The sequence below is a fragment of the Perissodus microlepis genome, chromosome 9 (assembly GCF_051167445.1).
Source record: "Perissodus microlepis isolate ML-2025 ecotype Zambia chromosome 9, ASM5116744v1, whole genome shotgun sequence".
Lineage (NCBI taxonomy): Eukaryota > Metazoa > Chordata > Actinopteri > Cichliformes > Cichlidae > Perissodus > Perissodus microlepis.
Window position 1 is genome coordinate 16,464,016 of NC_140469.1, and position 18,479 is coordinate 16,482,494.

Here is an 18,479-nt window from a genome sequence, read left to right on the forward strand (position 1 = left end):
GCGAACTCACCTCTCGATCTATGACAGTGAGAATAAATGGACTAATGGATGGAGGCTTTTTAGATTAAAGAACTTAGTATAGTTTATGTCTTTCTTAACAAACAGAAAAGAGATTCTAAACTTAAAAAAGACTCAGTATCTTTAAGATATCAGGACAGAGTAAGAACAAAGCTGGCAGAATTATCTCTTAAAATGACTATAAGCACAGAATATGAACTCAAACTTTTGGTTTCCCAAAAAGTAATCTGCAGGTATTCTGTAGTTACAAAAACACATACTGTAATTACCAATTTGTTACTTGCTTATTCAACTTAAACACTGGAGCTATTCTGGGCTCTGCTATGAGTTCCAGTATCATCCTTACAGGCATTATTTCCCTTTCACAGCGTTTGTGTGACAAGACTGGCAACCACTATGTGAACGAGTAAAAGTGAAGCTTCTGACCTGCACGTGCTAGATCGTTACAGACAGATGGCCCTCGGGGGGCTTCGCTGCATTACAGAGAACTTTGCGTCACACGTTCTCATATGGGTTACCGTACACGGTCTTAGGAAGAGCCAGAGAAAGCCAGCCGTGTCACATTTAATTTTTCAAGATGTGATGACATTGAAACCTTCAAAAGATTGCTTTGTGTCAAATCCTGAAACATTCATCAAAACAGTTCTTTTCAAAAGCAGCTGGGGTTCACTGAAGAACACTTTAACATTAAGCCACCCTGTGGGGATACTGGCAGATCTCCTCTTGCATAGCAAATTAAACTTCTTAGCCTTAAATAGCCATGGTTGAAGCGTATATGTTTAACCATATAACTAGTTGGCTGATTGTATGAAAGCTTTGAGTAGTTTTGTGGTCAACTGTAAAACAAGAAATGCCATTTCTGTAAAATTGTCCATGTCTTTTTTCTTTGTAAAATGAAAGGCCAGGCTCTCACTTCTATTAGAGGTGTTTTTATAACAGGTTATATCACTGCACTATAAACCAGAAGGACACCTCAGCAACAAGACTGAGGTCAGGTGGTAGTCTAGCCCTGGGCTCTGCAGTCCCAGCGATCGCACTCACTCAAGCAGCGAGAGTGACTTTGATTATTAAAATTTTGTTTGTGAAAGTCAAGCATGCATTAGGAAAAACACGCTTCTATCCACTGGAGAAAGCTGTCCAATTATTCACGAAGGGAAAGTTCACCGAGAAGCACCGGAAAGGCAAATGATCAAATAATGAATCTGCTGCAGAGGAGAATTTGCTCTTCTGACAGTGATTCTGTAAAATACTTTTTCTTTGGCAATTTGCAGTTTGTGTGCTGTGGAAATCCAATTTCATCTATTCATTTTGAGTGTCTCACCAAAAGATGCCAGTGGGAAAGGTGGCAACATTCCAGTTTTCCAGGACAAATCATTTGGGTTTTATCTAATGTAATCATCTAAAAGACTCGCTCTAATTGAGCAAAGAGAGAGATAATAATTTAAGCCCAAGTCTTTTCCGGGGTGGCATCGCAGAAGAGGATTTCTCTCCCAGTGATCTGTCCAGGGACGGTGATTTGAAAATGAGGTGACGTGAATTGACCACGAGCAGTCCCTCTCTCATGGCGGTGTTTTCTATTTGTGTCAGCCAACATGTGTTTCTCATGATGGGACCTGACACGTCCCCTTGAGCGGTAACGGAGCATGAAAAGTGACAAAGTGGAGAGGCTAGGGGAAACGAGGTTTTTGCATATTATGCTCTAATCCACTAAAACCAATATAGGTAATGCATGAATCTTGGAAGACAGTACTTTTTTTCTGAAGAAAAACCATCCTGCACTTCATGACTACATTTACACAATCAAATGTTCCCCCTCTGCTCTCTCTTCCTTTCTCTTTCCAGAGTGGTTGATTTTACTTGAGTGCACACTACCTGTTAGGTCACTTTGACCTCTACATATGTTTGAATCTTACTCTTTCCCGGTCTGAACATCTGAATGAAATGGATTTACGGTTAAGCATTAATTGGAAGGGTTGCCTTACCACGCATTCTAAGTTTAGGTGTAAGTATGAAAGGGCCATATTTTTATCAACATGTTTTGCCATATGGGACTCCACATCCTCTGTCTCTGCCTTTGTGGAAGAATTAGTGCTCATTTAATGGCATTGCACAACTAAAAGGCCTCTCTACCAATGTCAGTGTCCTAGCTCATCATTTAAAAGAAGGCCATCTGGATCCAACCAAAGTATAATAGCCAACTTTCCACCAAGTTTCATGAATTTCAGCCAGGTTGTTTTTACTTAAACTTGCTTACAGACAAACTAATGAACAAATGGAACTGAAAAGAAATCCTCTGCCATTGTGGAGGAATTGCTTGTTTTAAGGTATTGCACAAATGTTCGGGTAAATGTAAAGGAGGTAAAGCAGACAGAAACACAAAGTTAAAGATTTGAGCTTTTTAACATTCTAATCGCTTTTCTAATACTCGGATAAGCGCTTCATCTTGCAAGTGTGGCTTGGCGGTGGGCCCCTCTGGAGCAAGGTGGCCAAGGCACCGATTGGTAGAGGTGGTGACGTATATATGTGCAGCAGCAATGAATCACTGGGAGACAATACCTCTCTCTCTCTCTCTCTCTCTCTCCCAGCCTGATGTGTTTGCAAATGCACTTTCACTGAATGCAACACAGGGCAGATGGAAAACTGCTTTGGAATACTTGTGGTGTAAAATGCAGAGACAAAGTGAGTCCTGAAGATTGCACCAAAATGTCATACCTGAAACTACCGCACTTCCACAGTGTTACATAACTTTTGCAATTTTGTAGGCAATAGCAGTCACTGTATGGTGTCGTCAGATGAGGAAGGTTTTTTTTTTCCCTTTGTCTTTTATAAGACACATGATGAAAATGAGCAGTGACTGATAAGAAGAAAAAACATAGTTCCAGACTTATCTCGTCTAAATATTACTTTTTAACTTCTGATTATTTGCCACATGGAGTCCAAAACCCTTGGAATTATTTTTCAACTAACAAACTCAAGTGAAAATGCCGGCAGGTGTGTCACCTATAGGCCTATTCTGAAAGCGCCGAGGTAGACGCTCGTGCACGTGCGCGCGCACTCACATATGACTCATCTCATCTAAACTAAAGCACTTTGTCAGAGGCGTCCATTCACGTTACACCCATGCAAGAACGCGCAGACTCAATCTCAGCTTGGAGCGCGACACTTATAGTGAGGGTGGCTATATAAGTCCATTCAGCATCTATCCTTTAAGTAACTATATACTTGATTCCTCAAAGTGAAGTGAAGGAGGGCGGCATCTCGCCAACTACCTGGCAACCTACACGGCTGTAGCGGACCACCTCTAAAGCCTGAAGGTAAGAAAAGTTTCATTAATTTTACCCACATTGTGAATTCGTATTTTTCCCTCTTTTAGCATTTTAGTTATTCTTTTCCCCAAGCACAGCTCAATGCGACTTTGCTTAATTAAAGACTTCTTTGTGCTTCACAGCAAACATTTAAAAACTGTATTTGTAGATGATAAAGTGGATTTGTAGATGATAAAGTGGATTTTTGGCTTTGCTGATATCTTTCTATTCTCATTTCTGATTTCATTTTTGGGGATGGACTAAGTATAATGATAGAAGACAATAATTCCTCATTCTAATCTTCGAGCTTCCTTTACGCGTAAATATTCCACATCGCAGATCAGTTGTACAATATAGTCTCATTACTAATAACAGGTGGCAACAGATCGCAAAATATCTTACAATAATAAAAATAAACTGCGGCAGCAATAGTTATAATTTGCCCGTTACATTATTGAAACGTCTCTTTTACGTGCGTAATTGCCTTTTTACGCGGCACATCTCGCGCCACAGCAAGAAAAACGAGCGTGCCAAAATTAAATAACCCAATGTATTTCTTTTTCTTCCCAGATTCCTGTTGAAATCCTGACATGAAGCTCAATTTATTCGGTACCGCCGTGATTCTGCTAGTTGCCTTCTTACCGCGCTACGAATGTCGGGCTATTGAGAGCCCTGGCAGTACTCTGCGCGTCCCAGCTCTACAAACCCAAAACTCCCAGCAGCTGCAATCCGGCCCGATTCTGGAGAGGCTTGGGGAGGAGTATTTCATCCGACTGGGCAACGGGGACTCGAACTCTTTCCCATCAACGTCCATGTATCCCGGCGGATCACCTTCCATCTTCAACAGAGCTTTGCAACTCCAGCTGACGCGGCGTCTTTTACAGGGGAAAGTTGGGAACATCAGGGCGCTCATAAGCGGCTTCGGAGACCGCGGGGACGACTCGATGGAGAGGGGAAGAAGGTCCGAGGACCCGCCAATATCCTTGGATCTGACCTTCCATCTGCTCCGGGAGATGATGGAGATGTCCAGGGCGGAACAGCTGGCTCAGCAAGCGCAGAATAACAGAAGAATGATGGAGCTCTTCGGGAAATGATTTCCCAGCCCGCCAAAGATCTCCCTTCCCTTTCTTTTTCTTTTACTCCTTCTGTTGTGCATTTTTGCCATCAGCACAAAACATGCTCTGTACAATATAGTGCTGCTTTATCACTTTATTGTTTATAGCTTTAACCTCAAACTATGGAGCATAAACGGGCTTGACTTATAATGAGCCGATTGTACCTTGCCATTTCAATGTTGGTGTCAGATCTGTAGAGATATGCCGTTCTTCATATTTGAGATGAAATACTTTCGTCTAAGACATGAATTGCATTCACAAAATTGGCATTTTGTTTTAGATTATGAATCACTGTATTTATGATATTTATGTTTGTTAATAAACTTATGTGCAACCAGTCATTTTCTGTTGTGCAACAGAACGTCTTATATCTATATTTTTAATAAAAAAAAATAAAAGCAATGCTTACATTTCTCTGTGGATATCCTTACATATTAGTTAACACTAACTCCAATAAAAATAAATAAATAATCCCATTAACTTTGACTAGTAATCTGATTAAAATGCACTTTTCTAATGACCTTTAACACATGGATTTGTAGTCCCACATTAAAGAAACTTAAAAAAAAAAGTAAATAACAACTTTAAGAGTGCACAAATGGCCACAGAATCTCGAGTCTTGTCTATAAATGCTGACTGGTAAAGGTTTGCCTAACTCAGTGCAAAGAATTGCATAGGTCTAACCATGGCATTGCTCTGGAGCCAGTTCATGCCTTCTGTCTAACACAGACACACACAAAAAAAGCTCTAACTGCATTACTTTGCCAAAAATCTGAACAACCCTTCAGCGCAGTGAACATTCATACAGCGTTCTTCTTCTAAACCCTTAATCCTCAAGAGGCAATTCTCATTATACCAGCAAGAGGCAACCACGCTTAGCTCAAAGATGCACCACTGATAGCTAATTAGTGTCAAAGACACTGTGTGTGTGTGTTTATGTGTGAGCGTGTGTATGTGAACGCTGATTCTTGACCCCCAGTGTCAGGCTACGCTAAACAAGAGCCGTGGGTGTGAGTCATCCTATTCTTTTTGGCCCGCGAAGCATCTTGAGGCTTAGTGTGGGATTGAGCCCGTTTGTAAAGGATCCAACTCACCGAGACACGGTGTAAAATAACAGATGGTCGTTGAATGGTGGACTACCTGAGCGGTGGAGTTACAGCAACGTGAGGCCATCGCAGGGCAGCAAATTATTTGCTTTGGTCTAAAAATATGGGAGCACTCATATTTGCTCACTGTGGTCTCATATGTATATGCAGGAGTGTTATCCTGATCATGCAGTGGAGAAGGATGTTAAAAATGTCTGAACAAGCCAAAAAAAGGCACTCACGCATTGAGCTGGATTTCCTTCCACAGAAATATGCCAATAGGAGTGTGGAAAGACGAAGAGGGAGGGAGAGAGAAGGCATTACGAAGAAACAAAACTGGTTTTTTACATCTAGTGTCAAATAGCGATGTGAAAAAGTATGCTGACGGTATTTAGTCAAATAATTTTTAATGTATATAATATGCATGTATCATATATATATATCATCATGGGAAATAATACCTGTGCCACATTACAATGAAGAATATTAAACATAACGCAAGCAGCCCGATGTAGGAAATACTGAAATGTCACAGTGCTCATTTTATCACTCTGCTACATTACTCACAGAGTTATATCAGTCATCAAGAAGTATACAACAGGGAGGAGAACCAGCGGCTCTCCTATTATGTTTTTTTAATGATGGAGTTTAAGGAGCAAGTCTCAAAAGGTCAACCACATAAAAAAAATATTTGAGTACATCTGAATTCTGCAAAGAGCTGAATGACAGTCAAAGTCCCTCTGTCATTAAGCATGTTCAAAATGAAAAGGAGGAACGTTTTTTTAATCAGAGAAAAAGAGATTAAATCAGTCCGAATGCTGTGATAGACCAATCACAACAAAAGAGGCAGAAGTAAAACATCTCTGCCTTCCTTAAGATCTACATACACAGATTAGGTTCCCCTCGTGGCTAAAAATGTATCACAGCTGACCTGGGGTCAACATTTAGGAGCAACAATCAATCCTGCTTCTGGTTTAGGTGTTGTCAGGGCCGATGGCTGACAGCTAAGTTGAGGGAGTGCTCGTGGGTGCGCTGGGGGAGGAGCTCATCTGCTGGGGGGGTGCAGAAGGCTGGGCAGAGGTGGCTGAAACAGCACCTCCAGGAACAGTTTGTGATCCTTCTCCTTCCTCAGCACCGTCTCCTGCAGCCTCATCTTCTTCATCCTCATCTTCGTCATCTGTGTGAGAATTAAGGCAAAAAAGGATGAAGGCTGGAGAACTACAACACTGAGGGGTGTGAAGCAAATTAAAGTCGTGATCTCTGTTCCTTTACCTTGGATGAAGTCGATGCTCCGCAGGGCCTTGCCCTCTTTCTTGAAGTCGACTTTGTAGTGATCCATACTCTCGTAGCCAAGCTCTACTTTATCCAGGTGCGCTGCACTGGATGCCTCTTCAATCCTGAGCATATAAGTCTCATTTAGGATATTCACAGGACTAAATGTTGCCTCACAAAGTCATGGTAACACGTCTTAAATATATTGAATCTGTGATGTTTAGCACGTTCGGCAAGTTATTTCAGGATGCCACAGCAGAAGATAGTGATTTGCAACATTTCACAGGATTATTTTCCACAGCTACCAGAGGGAAGGTGTGACCTTGCTCTATTAGAGTTGTGGTTTTATGTGTAAGTGCAGATGTAATCATTCATGAGAGTGATTAAAAAACATTAGCTAGAAAGGATTTTGACTTTTACACTGGCAGTGTAGTCTCTCTCTTTTTTGCAAAACCCCTTCATCCTCTTACCAGTGCAATTATTATTATTGAAAAACAAACAGCATACTTACTTTTTGAGGAGAGGCTTTGTGTTCTGAAAGACACAAGGGAGAGTTCAACTGAACATGCACATAAAATACTGATAAACTTTTATGAATTGGCTAAAATTATGTCAAATTTAAACCCCATGTGGTAGCAGCTCTGACCTGCAGGAATAAAGCCATTTCTGGCTCATCCATAGTCTGGATCCCCATCTCCAAGATTTTACAGCTCTCCTCCAGATGGTCTCCATATTTCCTTGTCAGGCCCCGGATATAGTTTACCTTCTCTTCCTGTTCGCCTGTCACCTTCTGACTCATCTCCCTCTTTTTCTCCTCCAGGATAGAGTACAGGTGGTCAAACTTTTCACAAACCAGAGTCTTCTGTCTCCGACTGTTCTCCTGTACGTGCGTGAACAAGTGAAGAAAACACACACACCCACAGGGAAAGATTGTAAATTCTGCAGGTCCATTCTTTATTAATGAGTTCTGGGTGGGAAATGTAGGCAATTCAGTTTCGAAGTACATTAGAATTTCAAAATGAGAGAAAATGCGGTAACTAGTTGTTGTTTTCATTCTTCGGATGTCTAAACACTGCAAAATTCCTTCCGTTCAGTTGGTGCCATGTGCATGACGCCACAGCAGTGACACACAGGGGACTGGAGTCACTCCAGCTTCCTCTCTACTACGTCCAACTGTGGCACGTGAACCATAAGAAAGCTGCCTGTTCTCGCCCTATCAATTACACTGCTCGTTTTATTGTCCGTGGAAGTGGGTCGAAGGCAGAATAGGGTGCTCTAACTAGTGTATGTGGACCCAGCGTAGGAGAAAATATGAAAAGGGGAGATTAAAGCAGTCCGTGGAACCAAAACATTTATTTTCCTCTTACTGCCTCTCTGTCTAAATCTCGCAGATGGATAAAAGCAGAAAGAGTGGCCGTGACAAGGACACATTACATCAGTTTGGTCGTCTGTGCAGGTGCATTAGTGTGTGCATGGAGTGAGGCTTGCTGCGTGAGTGAGCGGCCAGGCACCGCAGCAGTCGGACACTGACCTCTATGGCACGACAGGCTTCCTCTAGCTGACTAATGATGCCCTGCATCCTGTCGTTGTTACCAACCACCATGGCAATCCCGTCACTCAGCTCCGTCTAGGGGGCAAGGACACGGCAGCATGACTACAGACTCAAATCTGGGGCAAATCTATGATTACACTATGATTTACTTCATGATGAAACTGTAAAAAACACATCACCATGGCTGACAGTATTCGTAGCCTTTGTAAGCATCTCGGGCCTCACCTTCTTCGTCTGGTAGATGCTGCTGAGAGGAGCCACCTCGCAGTCTTTGTGGGCTCCAAAGACCTTGCACATGGAGCATGTGGGCACACCGTGGGTCACGCAGTAAATGTTGATCTTTTCGTCCTCGTGAATATCACACATGGGCGTTTCTTCCTTTTTCTCTGGTGCTGGTTTGCTGCTGTTGAGGTGCGATGAAAACAGCGGTAGTGTCCTGTGATGCTGCACATTTGACTGCATACTGATGTGACATGCAGTGTCAGTTTGATAATGTCACTGTTACACATCTCGGCATCTCAACAGCTTATCGATGACCCATCAGGTGTGCCCTGCCATTCACATGCACTGCCAGCACTGTAATCAATAGGTCATCATCATTGCTGAGTAGTGTGGGAGCAAGCATACATGATTCATGTTTATATAGCTTAAAAGTTTTCCCCCCTTCCTTATTTCTTAAGTTTATACGTCACACCATCAGACAAAGATAAAAAATGCAGTTTTTAAATAATGATTTAATTTTTTTAAGTGAAAAGTTTATCCAAATGCACCTGCCCTGTGTGAAAAAGTAATTGTAAAGCTTTTGGCGAAATCTGACAATGAGTCTTTCACATCACCGTAGAGGAATTTTGGCCTGCTCTTCTTTGCAGAATTGCTTTAATTCAAACACATTTAAAGGGGTTTTTTGAGCACAAACAACCTGTTTAAGGTCCTGACTTTGAGTAGGTCGTTCCAAAACCTTACATTTGCTTGTTTTTAAGGATAAAGGTCACTCTTTGGAGGATGCGAATGTTTACATTTTAGACCGAGGAGATGGTTTAAAAGACGATGACGGATCATTAACAACACCAACTGTCAACCACCTACAATGCAGTCTCGAGATCCGTTTCCCACGCGGCTCAACACCCACTCACACGTTGCATCAGGTGAACTCAACGGGTCACATAATGTGGTCTCACGCAAGATCTCGCAGTGATTTCATCTGAAGCCTCAGGTGGTAACGACCCACTCCTTTCTTCCCAGTTTGGCTCGTGTGATGATGGACATGACTACTAGTCGGGCAACGATCTCCTCTTAAGGGGAAATCCCCATTAGGGTTTAAATACCTGGCACTCTCTACGTTTTGATTTCAGAACTGAAGAAGCATCTCGGTCATCCTATACACTCTACTCAGGATAATTGTAATGAAATAATGTCACAACAGCAAGAAGTGTTGTGGATATCATGTCATACAAGCCTTTCAGTCATCTGCTGGATAAAAAATCTGTGTGGATGACTAGTGCAAGTAGAAATGCCCTCTCACCCACTGCAGATCTCTGACTCAGAAGCCAGTGTTTCACTTCCTGCTACTATACTTTACTGCAGTTTCACTAATGAAAACATCCTCCTGTCAGACATGAAGAATTCTTTTCATTTTCTGTTATTTTGACAAATGTCTGATCTGTCTCACCTGCTGGATTCTTGTTTGAACATGTCAATGATATTCTCAACCAACAGGTTCCTCTGCAGGCCGTAAACACCATGCCTGTCCAGAATCACCTCGTGTCTGCAGGACGGGCATCGGAAACGGCCACCAGAGGTCAACGAGCCACTTCTTGTTGGAAGGTATGGGTTTGAGGCCTGTAAACAACAACAAGTGAAGCTCTGAATTTTGCATGACAGCTGGGTTTTGACGGATAGCAGGTGTAAAATTAATTACATTGTTTCACTCGGCAGTTATGAAATATTAATCCAGGGGATTAACAGTCCATAACACAAACTTCAAACCACCATCATCAACATTCAGTCCACATGTTTGTAAACAGAGCCTATGGGTGTTAAATTTATGTCACTATTTGGGTCTTTGATATGTGAAAATTCAGACCAACTTTATAAATAATTACCAATTTGAGCCATTCAATAGCTTACCTGGAAAACATCATTGGCACATTTTCTGCACAGGTTGTGCTGGCAGGGTAGGATGACCACAGGCTTTGTAAACATTTCCAGGCATATTGGACAAATCAGCTGTTTCTCCAAGTTGTCCATGGTGTCAACGATTTCAAACACAACTAAACAACTTAAAAAGTCCGAAAAGTTTAGTATGAAGTCCTTTCTAAAAGTAGTCTATCATAGGCCCAGCTTCAGGCTAAGTAGTAGGCCTGTTATGTTTGTCCTAGAGGGTGTAGACTCCTATCTCCTCTGTGTCAGTTCTGTTTTTAGCAGCTACTGCTGTCACGTCTAAGGTTGCCATTTTTGCCTTGTCCATATTTGAAACTAAGTAGGGCAGTGCTGAACAGCAGCCCATCCCCAGCCTCTTCTACGGTGGGTGCAATGTAGCTATGCGTTTGATAGGGTGGGGGCGAGTGATTTAGCAAGAGATGCAATCATATGACCCATGTGACTTTTAGATCTAAAATTATTGATAGCATCTGAAAATCTCTACTGAAAACACGTAGTACTCGGCACCTTTTTACCATGTTGCCAATCAAGTGCCAGCTTTGCATTAATGTTAACTTAGCAGCAGGAAGCTATCGAATGTGGCTTCCGTCAAAGTTTGGAAGAGACCATTACGTTAGAGGGAAGATAACAGCGCACAGGAGAGGTTTGTTACAAAAATAGGTTCGCTGGCTAAGTTCCTAATTAAAGGAGTGATGGTGATTATACCTAGCATTAAACAAACTATGGCATGTGTTAAGCGTTTTTTGCACATGGGTATTTACACTTAGAGAACAGCATAAGGACGACAACCATAACATTGGGTTTATTCACCGCATCCTTAAAAGTAGGTGATAACTGCTACTATTTTAAAAAAAACAGAAACGAACAATTCAGTTAAAACATTTTGGTGTTTGTTAGCATGTTAAAGGCCTTACATTGAATGAAAATGTTATTGGAGAATGCGGGCATCGATCCCGCTACCTCTCGCATGCTAAGCGAGCGCTCTACCATTTGAGCTAATTCCCCGGTACGGAAGTTACTCGTCGTTTGTGTATTTATTGCTCGTCAGATACGTAGTCGGTCCAATGTGGCGGTGTAGTGTTTGATATATTTCGCATATCATGCCGAAATACAGTGCGGTAAGGTAGCATTATTAAGCTGTCTAAGGTTAGCTCTAACGAATATGAATAATAACAGGGTTTAATAGCTGCTAAGTTATTGTAAGGCTCGCAATGTTAAAGTTCCTTTGGGGGACACCAAGTTACTTGAGATATGTGGGGAAACTCTTACACACAACCATTTAGCTCAAGTGGAAAACAGTAGCGAATGCAAATTTCCCGAAAACACGTTAACCGAACAGGGCATCCGCCATATTTGCCGATCTTATAAATACCCATGGGTTAGCAGTAGTTGTCAGCTCCCTTCGATAGCTCAGTTGGTAGAGCGGAGGACTGTAGTGGTTTCTCAGACATCCTTAGGTCGCTGGTTCGACTCCGGCTCGAAGGAGAGAGTATTTTTTTTTCCCCCCCACCCGAAATTCTGAGCGCTTTTACAAATTTGCTAAGAATTGCTGTTCTACGAAGCTTCTCTAATCATTTCTTTTAATGAAAATGCATATTTCAGATGTTGAAAAAAATGGCTAGTATTCGCAGTTAATGTATTTTTCTAAAAATAAATGCTAATCCATAAAAACAGATTTGATGATTTTCTTAAACTTTCCCACAGAATCGAGTAGATTTTTTGGGTGGATGAAAGATAGAAGTGAGCTTGAAAATGTTTGGCACTGCACTGCCTGCAGTGACGGTCTAGTCAGCATAAATACACAGCATATCCTGCAAATCTGCTGTGCATGTTAAATAAAAAATGATCACACCTGCAAGCACTCTGCTCAAAAAGGGAATTTAAAAGTGATTGTTTAGTGTTTGATTATCTCTCCACTCATGATGAAAACAGACTTTATCACTTTGTTTGACTGTGAAATGACTTACAAAGGTGCTGCAAACACATTCAGATGGATGACTCAGAGACCGTAATTAACAGTTGTGTGGAGGACTGTGGCAAGCGTCACACACTAATAAAGCGCCTTTGTTTATTTCTGTGCTGTTGCACGATTGTTATTCCTCCGTCCACTGATTCTCATTAGCGGCATTTCAATTACAAATTAAAACCCCTGTCCTCTGCTAATGGAGTGCTCATCTTCATGAATCTGTATGAGTTCCTCACTTTATTTCCAAATATTTGTCACGTCTAAATGTCCCACGCAAACGAAGCATGTAAGGATGCACTTTTTCAAAACATTTGACCTATACAAAAAATATTTACATACTCTTTAATTAGAAACTCAATGTCAAAGCGAACATAGCAGGATCCTCATAGTGGAAGCTTCTGACCCATTTAAGCATACCTCATCTTTTTCTTTTTTCTTTTCATCTGACTCATACAATATGACATCTGCCTTCCTTCTTTTCCTTTTATATAAAGCCACATGGATGTGCACACAGTGCTTTTCATGCAGAATCAATGAGTCATATTTAAACATTTTAGACAGATGTCAATACTGAAAATGAATGAATGTCTTTCTAGGAATCAACTTTAAGAAATGAGAAAAAGGTGAAAAAATAATAATAAAATGGGGGGGAAAAGGATGAGAAATATACACATTCAAATAGTAAAGTTCCCATCTCTTGTGATTTGCAAGTCTATGTAAATGTAAAACACCGCTCTTACTAATTTTTGTCATTTAGCTTTTCATGTGTGTCTCACCCACTTTTCCTTTCTGTTGATGTGTTTTTTCTCTGTGATGTACTACAAATGAAGTTTTTAGTCATTTTGTGATGCTGTGGGCACACCACTTTATTCAGTTTTAATCAGTAATCTCTAAAAAGGCTGAACTAGCATGATTACATATTCATTAGCGACAAGCACAGGCTGCTCAGATGCTCACCATTTAGATAAAAGTGAATTCAAATGAGATCAATTAAGAAGATGTTCTGGGTTAAGTCTTTGTGATTGAAGTGAATTCATAATTTTTCAGCCATTACTATCTGACTCATAATATTGCAGCGCCTGTTAGTAAAAATCCAACAAAGATTGACAAATTAAGAGCAGTGTGGAGATTACTTGGAGATGAAAGGCCAATATGAATGCCAGACAGTGCTGCCTTTGAGGCTAAAAGCTGCCAATTTAAAGAGCACAGTGTGAAACTTCTGTTCCCCTCTTTCGCTCGGCGTTGGTAAGCGGTGCTTTGCATGAATCGTGAAAAAGGTCTGCATGCACTGCCAAGGCCATGAAATACACCTGCGCTCACACATAACCGCACACATAAGATGTCTACAAACTCATAAGCAAGATGAAAGTGTATAAGGGACCAGAAAAGGGAGCAGAGCAAAGGGTGCCATCTGTTCGCTTGTATGAATATTTCAGTTAGGTGGAAGTCATATTGTATTCACGCAGATGGCAAGCAGTCAGTGCCTGTGATTTAAAAACTCTCTGCGAGCAATTCCAGATAATGTCCATTTCTTCTTCATCTCCATATCTGTCCTAAATCATCCACTGAGCTGAGTCTCTTTGGGTCAGAAAAAGTATGATCATACCCTAGAATGAATAGTAATTTTAAAGGTAGCAGTAATTCACCGCGGATTCGCTTGGGATGAAGAAATATTAACGTCGAACAGTAATTAGCAAGACTTAAAAGGTATTCCATCTGAAATTAACACAGACACAATCAGCTAGGCTTCACATTATTTTTAAATGCCAAGGATGTAGTTAAATAAAAAAAGCAAGGTCAGATCTTTATCCATTTATGCAACTTCTGGATAGTTCAGGTCTGAACTAGTGATACTCTGGGCAGTTTCAAGGATTTGCCGTCACTGTGAACAAAATGATAACGCAGGCCTGTTTATGATACTGTGATACTATGAGCAGTACTGCTGAGGTCATACTGGGGTTTTTGTCTGGAGTTACATACAAAGAGATACAGCAGCTGTACGCCAAATATTTATAGTTGATTTAGCAGCAGCATTCACATTTATTTTCTCCAAGAAATAGAAGATCCAGTGCTCGGTGATTACCCTGATTACATTTTTAGTGAGTCCTCTTAGTTATCCCAGCTAATAGATCTTTTCTCTGGCGTTTCCAGATGCACAGTGATGATAAGTTATAAAAGAAAACTACATGTGGTCCTGTGTACTGTTACAGCCAAGAGTTTGGATAATATAAGAGGTACTTCATTGTAAAAGTAAGCAATCATATGAATAAATGAGCAGGAACCTTCAACATGCAGTGACCTTTAAGCTTAGAAGTGAGGAGGCGTGCCTCTACTTTTTGGTATTTTTTTTAAAGAATGCATGTCAGATTATCCTCTAAAATGCTTCCAGGTTCACCTGTGCCTGTTGGACTTTAATAGCTTCTGGTCTGCAGACCTTTAGCAGATCAAGAGCGCAGTACAGTACCTTATTCTGTTTCTTTTAAATGAACAATATCATGAAAATCTAATTGGGCATACGGAATATTGTCATACTTTGTAGATATAGCTTACTTGTTTTAATCGTAATAAATAGAAACGTTTTCTAGTACTTCATTGCTGTGTATATATTTAGAAGTTATTTTTGACCATACCTTCAAAACACAAGTAGTAGTGTGTAAATGAAAACAGATCATTTAAGCTATGAAAATGTTTTAGTATTTCTTTATATTTTTTGTTTGTTAGTGGGATTAATGAAAAAAAAATTACAGACTGGGATCCATGACAATATAAGTAAAGGTCAGGCTTGACTCAACTTAGACGCGATCTCATTATGTTGAGATCACGTCATTTGTGTCATTTGTGTCATTTGTGATCAAGACACAAACTCACTGAGTCACTTTCCAGCCATGCTAAAATACTTAAAAATACTCAAAACAACCCACAAAACTCAAAGAGTGACTCTGAAAAAAAAGGCTCAGTCAGCATTTTTCCAGTAGCCACATTATCTTTGGCTTTAGAGTCCATCCCCTATACAGGCCACTAACATCTGTATTAAGATCTCATTTAAAAGGCACCTTTCATGCTGTTGTATAATATGGCTCAAAATTGCACAACTTGGCTCAGTTGTGTAAGAAAACATGTCAACCTACAATGTTTTAGAGCGGAAAAATCCCAATCTTGTCATCCATAGATTGATTGAGCTGGACCGGGTGATCCTGAATCCTTCCTTAGTTATGCTTAGTGTTTCTTCTTCACACTCTTTGTGTGCTCACACACACACACACCACTCCTCATTTAACTACTTATTATTACTCCCCTGCTCTCTTCCACAGTGTGTCTTTTGTCCCGTCTTCTTCTGCTCACACCCAACTGGTCGTGGCAGATAGCTGCCCCTCCCTGCGCCTGGTACTGCTGGAGGTTTCTTCCTGTTAAAAGGGAGTTTTTTCTTTCCACTATCGCCAAGTGTTTGCTCAAAAGGAGTGTTTGATTGTTGGGGTTTTAACTCTGTTATTCTAGGGTCGCTACATTACAATATAAAGCTTCTTGAAGCGACTGCTGTTGTGATCAGTTCAATAAAACTGAACTGAACTAAATGAAAATGAAAATGGAGAGTAAAAATGTGCCACACTCTTTCTGGGAGATGGATAAACAGATGAACGAGATGCGATAACTCTCACTCACATATAAATGTCTAACATCCTATTCGATAAAGCCACTTGATTAGAGGAAAGATGAAATCAATCAGCCTGATTTTCACTCCTAACTTTATGTAACATCCTCTGCCATGCGGTGACGTAAAAGAGACGTCAGCCTGTTTTAACAAGCACCGCTGCACCGCATGGTCATGGGAAGCTGAGATGCACTCAGCATTCAAGTGCTTGTCTCAGCCTGGTTTAAGCCTCACAGCCTGTAAACCGTGAACAGTGCAGTCCTTTAAAGCTTTGTTTCATAGGATAGTGAAGCAGGGTGATTTTAACAGCTGGTAGCTGATTGTTCAAATATCAGGAGGTATCTGGTTTAGACTAAGGGTAAAGCATGAACACAGTATAGTGGGATTATTGTGAATATTCATTCTGTCATTGAGGTAATTATTCATGCATCGTTAAAAAGGAGCTTAATCAATAAACTGTTTCTTAACTTCTGTGCTGAGACCTTAATGAGGGGGAAACAGAGGTGCAAGGTGCAAAGGTCATTTTGTAGTTTTTAATGCAGAGGCAGACACAGTATTAAAGTATTTGAGACTACCCACTCGCCAGTTAACAAATCAAGTTTTTGTTATGCAAAAGACATCTATACCAGCCTTATGGCCAAATAACTTACGAGGTAATTTCTTAGATAGCACAGTTAGAGAGGGGAGAAGCAGAGAACCTTGCAGTTGTTGGCTAATATTTTATCTCCACCTATGCCAGATAATGAATGTCAGTGTTACATCTAATCTGTTAATTGTTGAGTTTTGATCCAATTGCTTAATAACATTTGTATAATAAATCAGTTTTTACACATTTAAATAAATAAACAATTCAACTCTTAATGGTTACCAAAAAAGGATAATACTGTATCGTACTGTACTTGTACTACGGAGCTGTCACTGTAACTTGTGCAGGCCTTCAACACAGTAAAAGGGTGCTATCTAGTGGCAGAAAGAAAACAGGGTATGTCCAGCATGTTTCACAGCTGCATATTGACATCATTGCAGACGTCAGCACAGCACAGACACTGCAGTCACAATTATGCTGTTACACCTTGTGATTCACACTCTTTTTTAAATTAGATATATTGTTGACAGCGTAGATGGAAACGAGAGATGAGGCGATTGGGAAACATTCGGGCCTCGGTTTAAAACACTTGAAATGATCGTTTTATGTAGTTTGTAGTATTTATCTCGACATATTCTTTTCCACATAAAGCATAAATGTTTAATTAGGTGAGCTATGTTTGTGTGATCTTTGTATTAGCTTGTCATACTGAAAGATTTAGCGGTATTTGTAGAAGATATGCAACATTCAGAAAGCTGGTAGCAGTAACCAAATATTCTATTTTATATTTTTATATTATATTTGAGATGCTCTTTCGTTTAAATGAACATCATTTTTATTTTTTTGTTTTAATCTAAAAGCACACTGTCATTGTAATGGCCCTTTTTTTACCACATGATGGCTCCAGATACATACAGCGATACATTTTCAAAAGCATGCTGTTCATTTCTTCAGTTTTAACCTGATCATAAATACAATCCAGAGGATGAGCATTAAAATTACATACGAGCATCATAAGCATCTATCAGAAATCCGCAGTTTCTATATGTTTTTGTGTTTGTGTGTGCACATAATGAACCTGCTTTTCAAAGAGAGGAAAAAAAAAACTGCCAGTAAAGGAAAATAAAATGACTCCAGTGATTCTTGCAGTGTAGTAGAAGATTATTAATTAGGGATACCGTGGTACATTGTCCTCGGGGAGTGGAGTGTTGGGGGTTTTCAGAAGCAGACACTGCACTTGTGGCACCGAAGGGAATTTGCACCTTACCTGTTTTATTAAAACTCCTGAGACTGATGCTCAGTGCTAGTATATAACACCATGCATGGTGTGTGGTAGTTTTTGTGTGAGTGTGGCAAAAAAAAGATGGCCGAGGAGCGAATTAATTAATGAAAAAGCTTTCCAAGATGTATATTTAAAGCAGTAGGGGTAAAGCGTGTGCCGTCGTGTGCTCGCATGTGTGATGTGCCACTGACACCGTCACATGCTAGATTAAGCAGTTTCAGAAACGTGCACTTAAAAACAGTACAGCCTATTTGTGGCTGGCCATCTCTGTAGTGTTTGCAGCGGTGGGTATTTTTTACAAAAGCAAGGTGTGTTTTTTTAGACATTTACACGTGAAACGTCACATTAAAAACTTTTGTGAATATATCATCAGCCACGAGATGTTCCATAAACTCTTCACAATATTACTTTGTTAATCATCTGCCTGGGTTTGCAAAGGCCAAATTTGCTTTGAAAACAAAAGCCCAGAATATTTAAATAGAAATTTCA

The 18,479-nt window shown here is 40.4% G+C and overlaps 2 protein-coding genes and 2 non-coding genes across 4 annotated transcripts; 2 read left to right on the plus strand and 2 right to left on the minus strand.

Moving 5' to 3' along the window:
• The first annotated feature begins 3,110 nt into the window (after positions 1–3,110).
• On the plus strand, positions 3,111–4,779 carry crhb (corticotropin releasing hormone b). The gene is made up of 2 exons (XM_084939259.1): positions 3,111–3,332; positions 3,894–4,779. Exon 2 carries the CDS (start codon positions 3,914–3,916, stop codon positions 4,415–4,417), a length of 504 nt encoding a protein of 167 aa, XP_084795385.1. The 5' UTR covers positions 3,111–3,332; positions 3,894–3,913; the 3' UTR covers positions 4,418–4,779.
• Positions 4,780–5,951: 1,172 nt separating this feature from the next.
• trim55b (tripartite motif containing 55b) lies at positions 5,952–11,005 on the minus strand. The gene is made up of 8 exons (XM_084939260.1): positions 10,475–11,005; positions 10,017–10,186; positions 8,573–8,750; positions 8,327–8,422; positions 7,442–7,675; positions 7,307–7,329; positions 6,796–6,920; positions 5,952–6,700 (listed from the first exon to the last, which is right to left on the minus strand). Exons 1-8 carry the CDS (start codon positions 10,592–10,594, stop codon positions 6,528–6,530), a joined length of 1,119 nt encoding a protein of 372 aa, XP_084795386.1. The 5' UTR covers positions 10,595–11,005; the 3' UTR covers positions 5,952–6,527.
• A 434-nt stretch (positions 11,006–11,439) lies between these two features.
• On the minus strand, positions 11,440–11,512 carry trnaa-agc (transfer RNA alanine (anticodon AGC)). The gene has a single exon. It is a non-coding gene; the product is annotated as a tRNA-Ala (tRNA).
• A 394-nt stretch (positions 11,513–11,906) lies between these two features.
• trnay-gua (transfer RNA tyrosine (anticodon GUA)) lies at positions 11,907–11,992 on the plus strand. The gene is given in 2 exon segments: positions 11,907–11,943; positions 11,957–11,992. It is a non-coding gene; the product is annotated as a tRNA-Tyr (tRNA).
• The last annotated feature ends 6,487 nt before the right edge of the window (positions 11,993–18,479 follow it).

Excerpts from the sequence above, each read along its gene's own strand:
- crhb (XM_084939259.1), top strand. The coding sequence starts at position 3,914 with ATGAAGCTCAATTTATTCGGTACCGCCGTGATTCTGCTAGTTGCCTTC.
- trim55b (XM_084939260.1), bottom strand. The coding sequence starts at position 10,594 with ATGGACAACTTGGAGAAACAGCTGATTTGTCCAATATGCCTGGAAATG. Across the intron at positions 8,423-8,572 it reads GCATCTACCAGACGAAGAAG|ACGGAGCTGAGTGACGGGAT; the intron begins GTGAGGCCCGAG and ends CTTGCCCCCTAG. Across the intron at positions 7,330-7,441 it reads AAATGGCTTTATTCCTGCAG|AACACAAAGCCTCTCCTCAA; the intron begins GTCAGAGCTGCT and ends TGTGTCTTTCAG.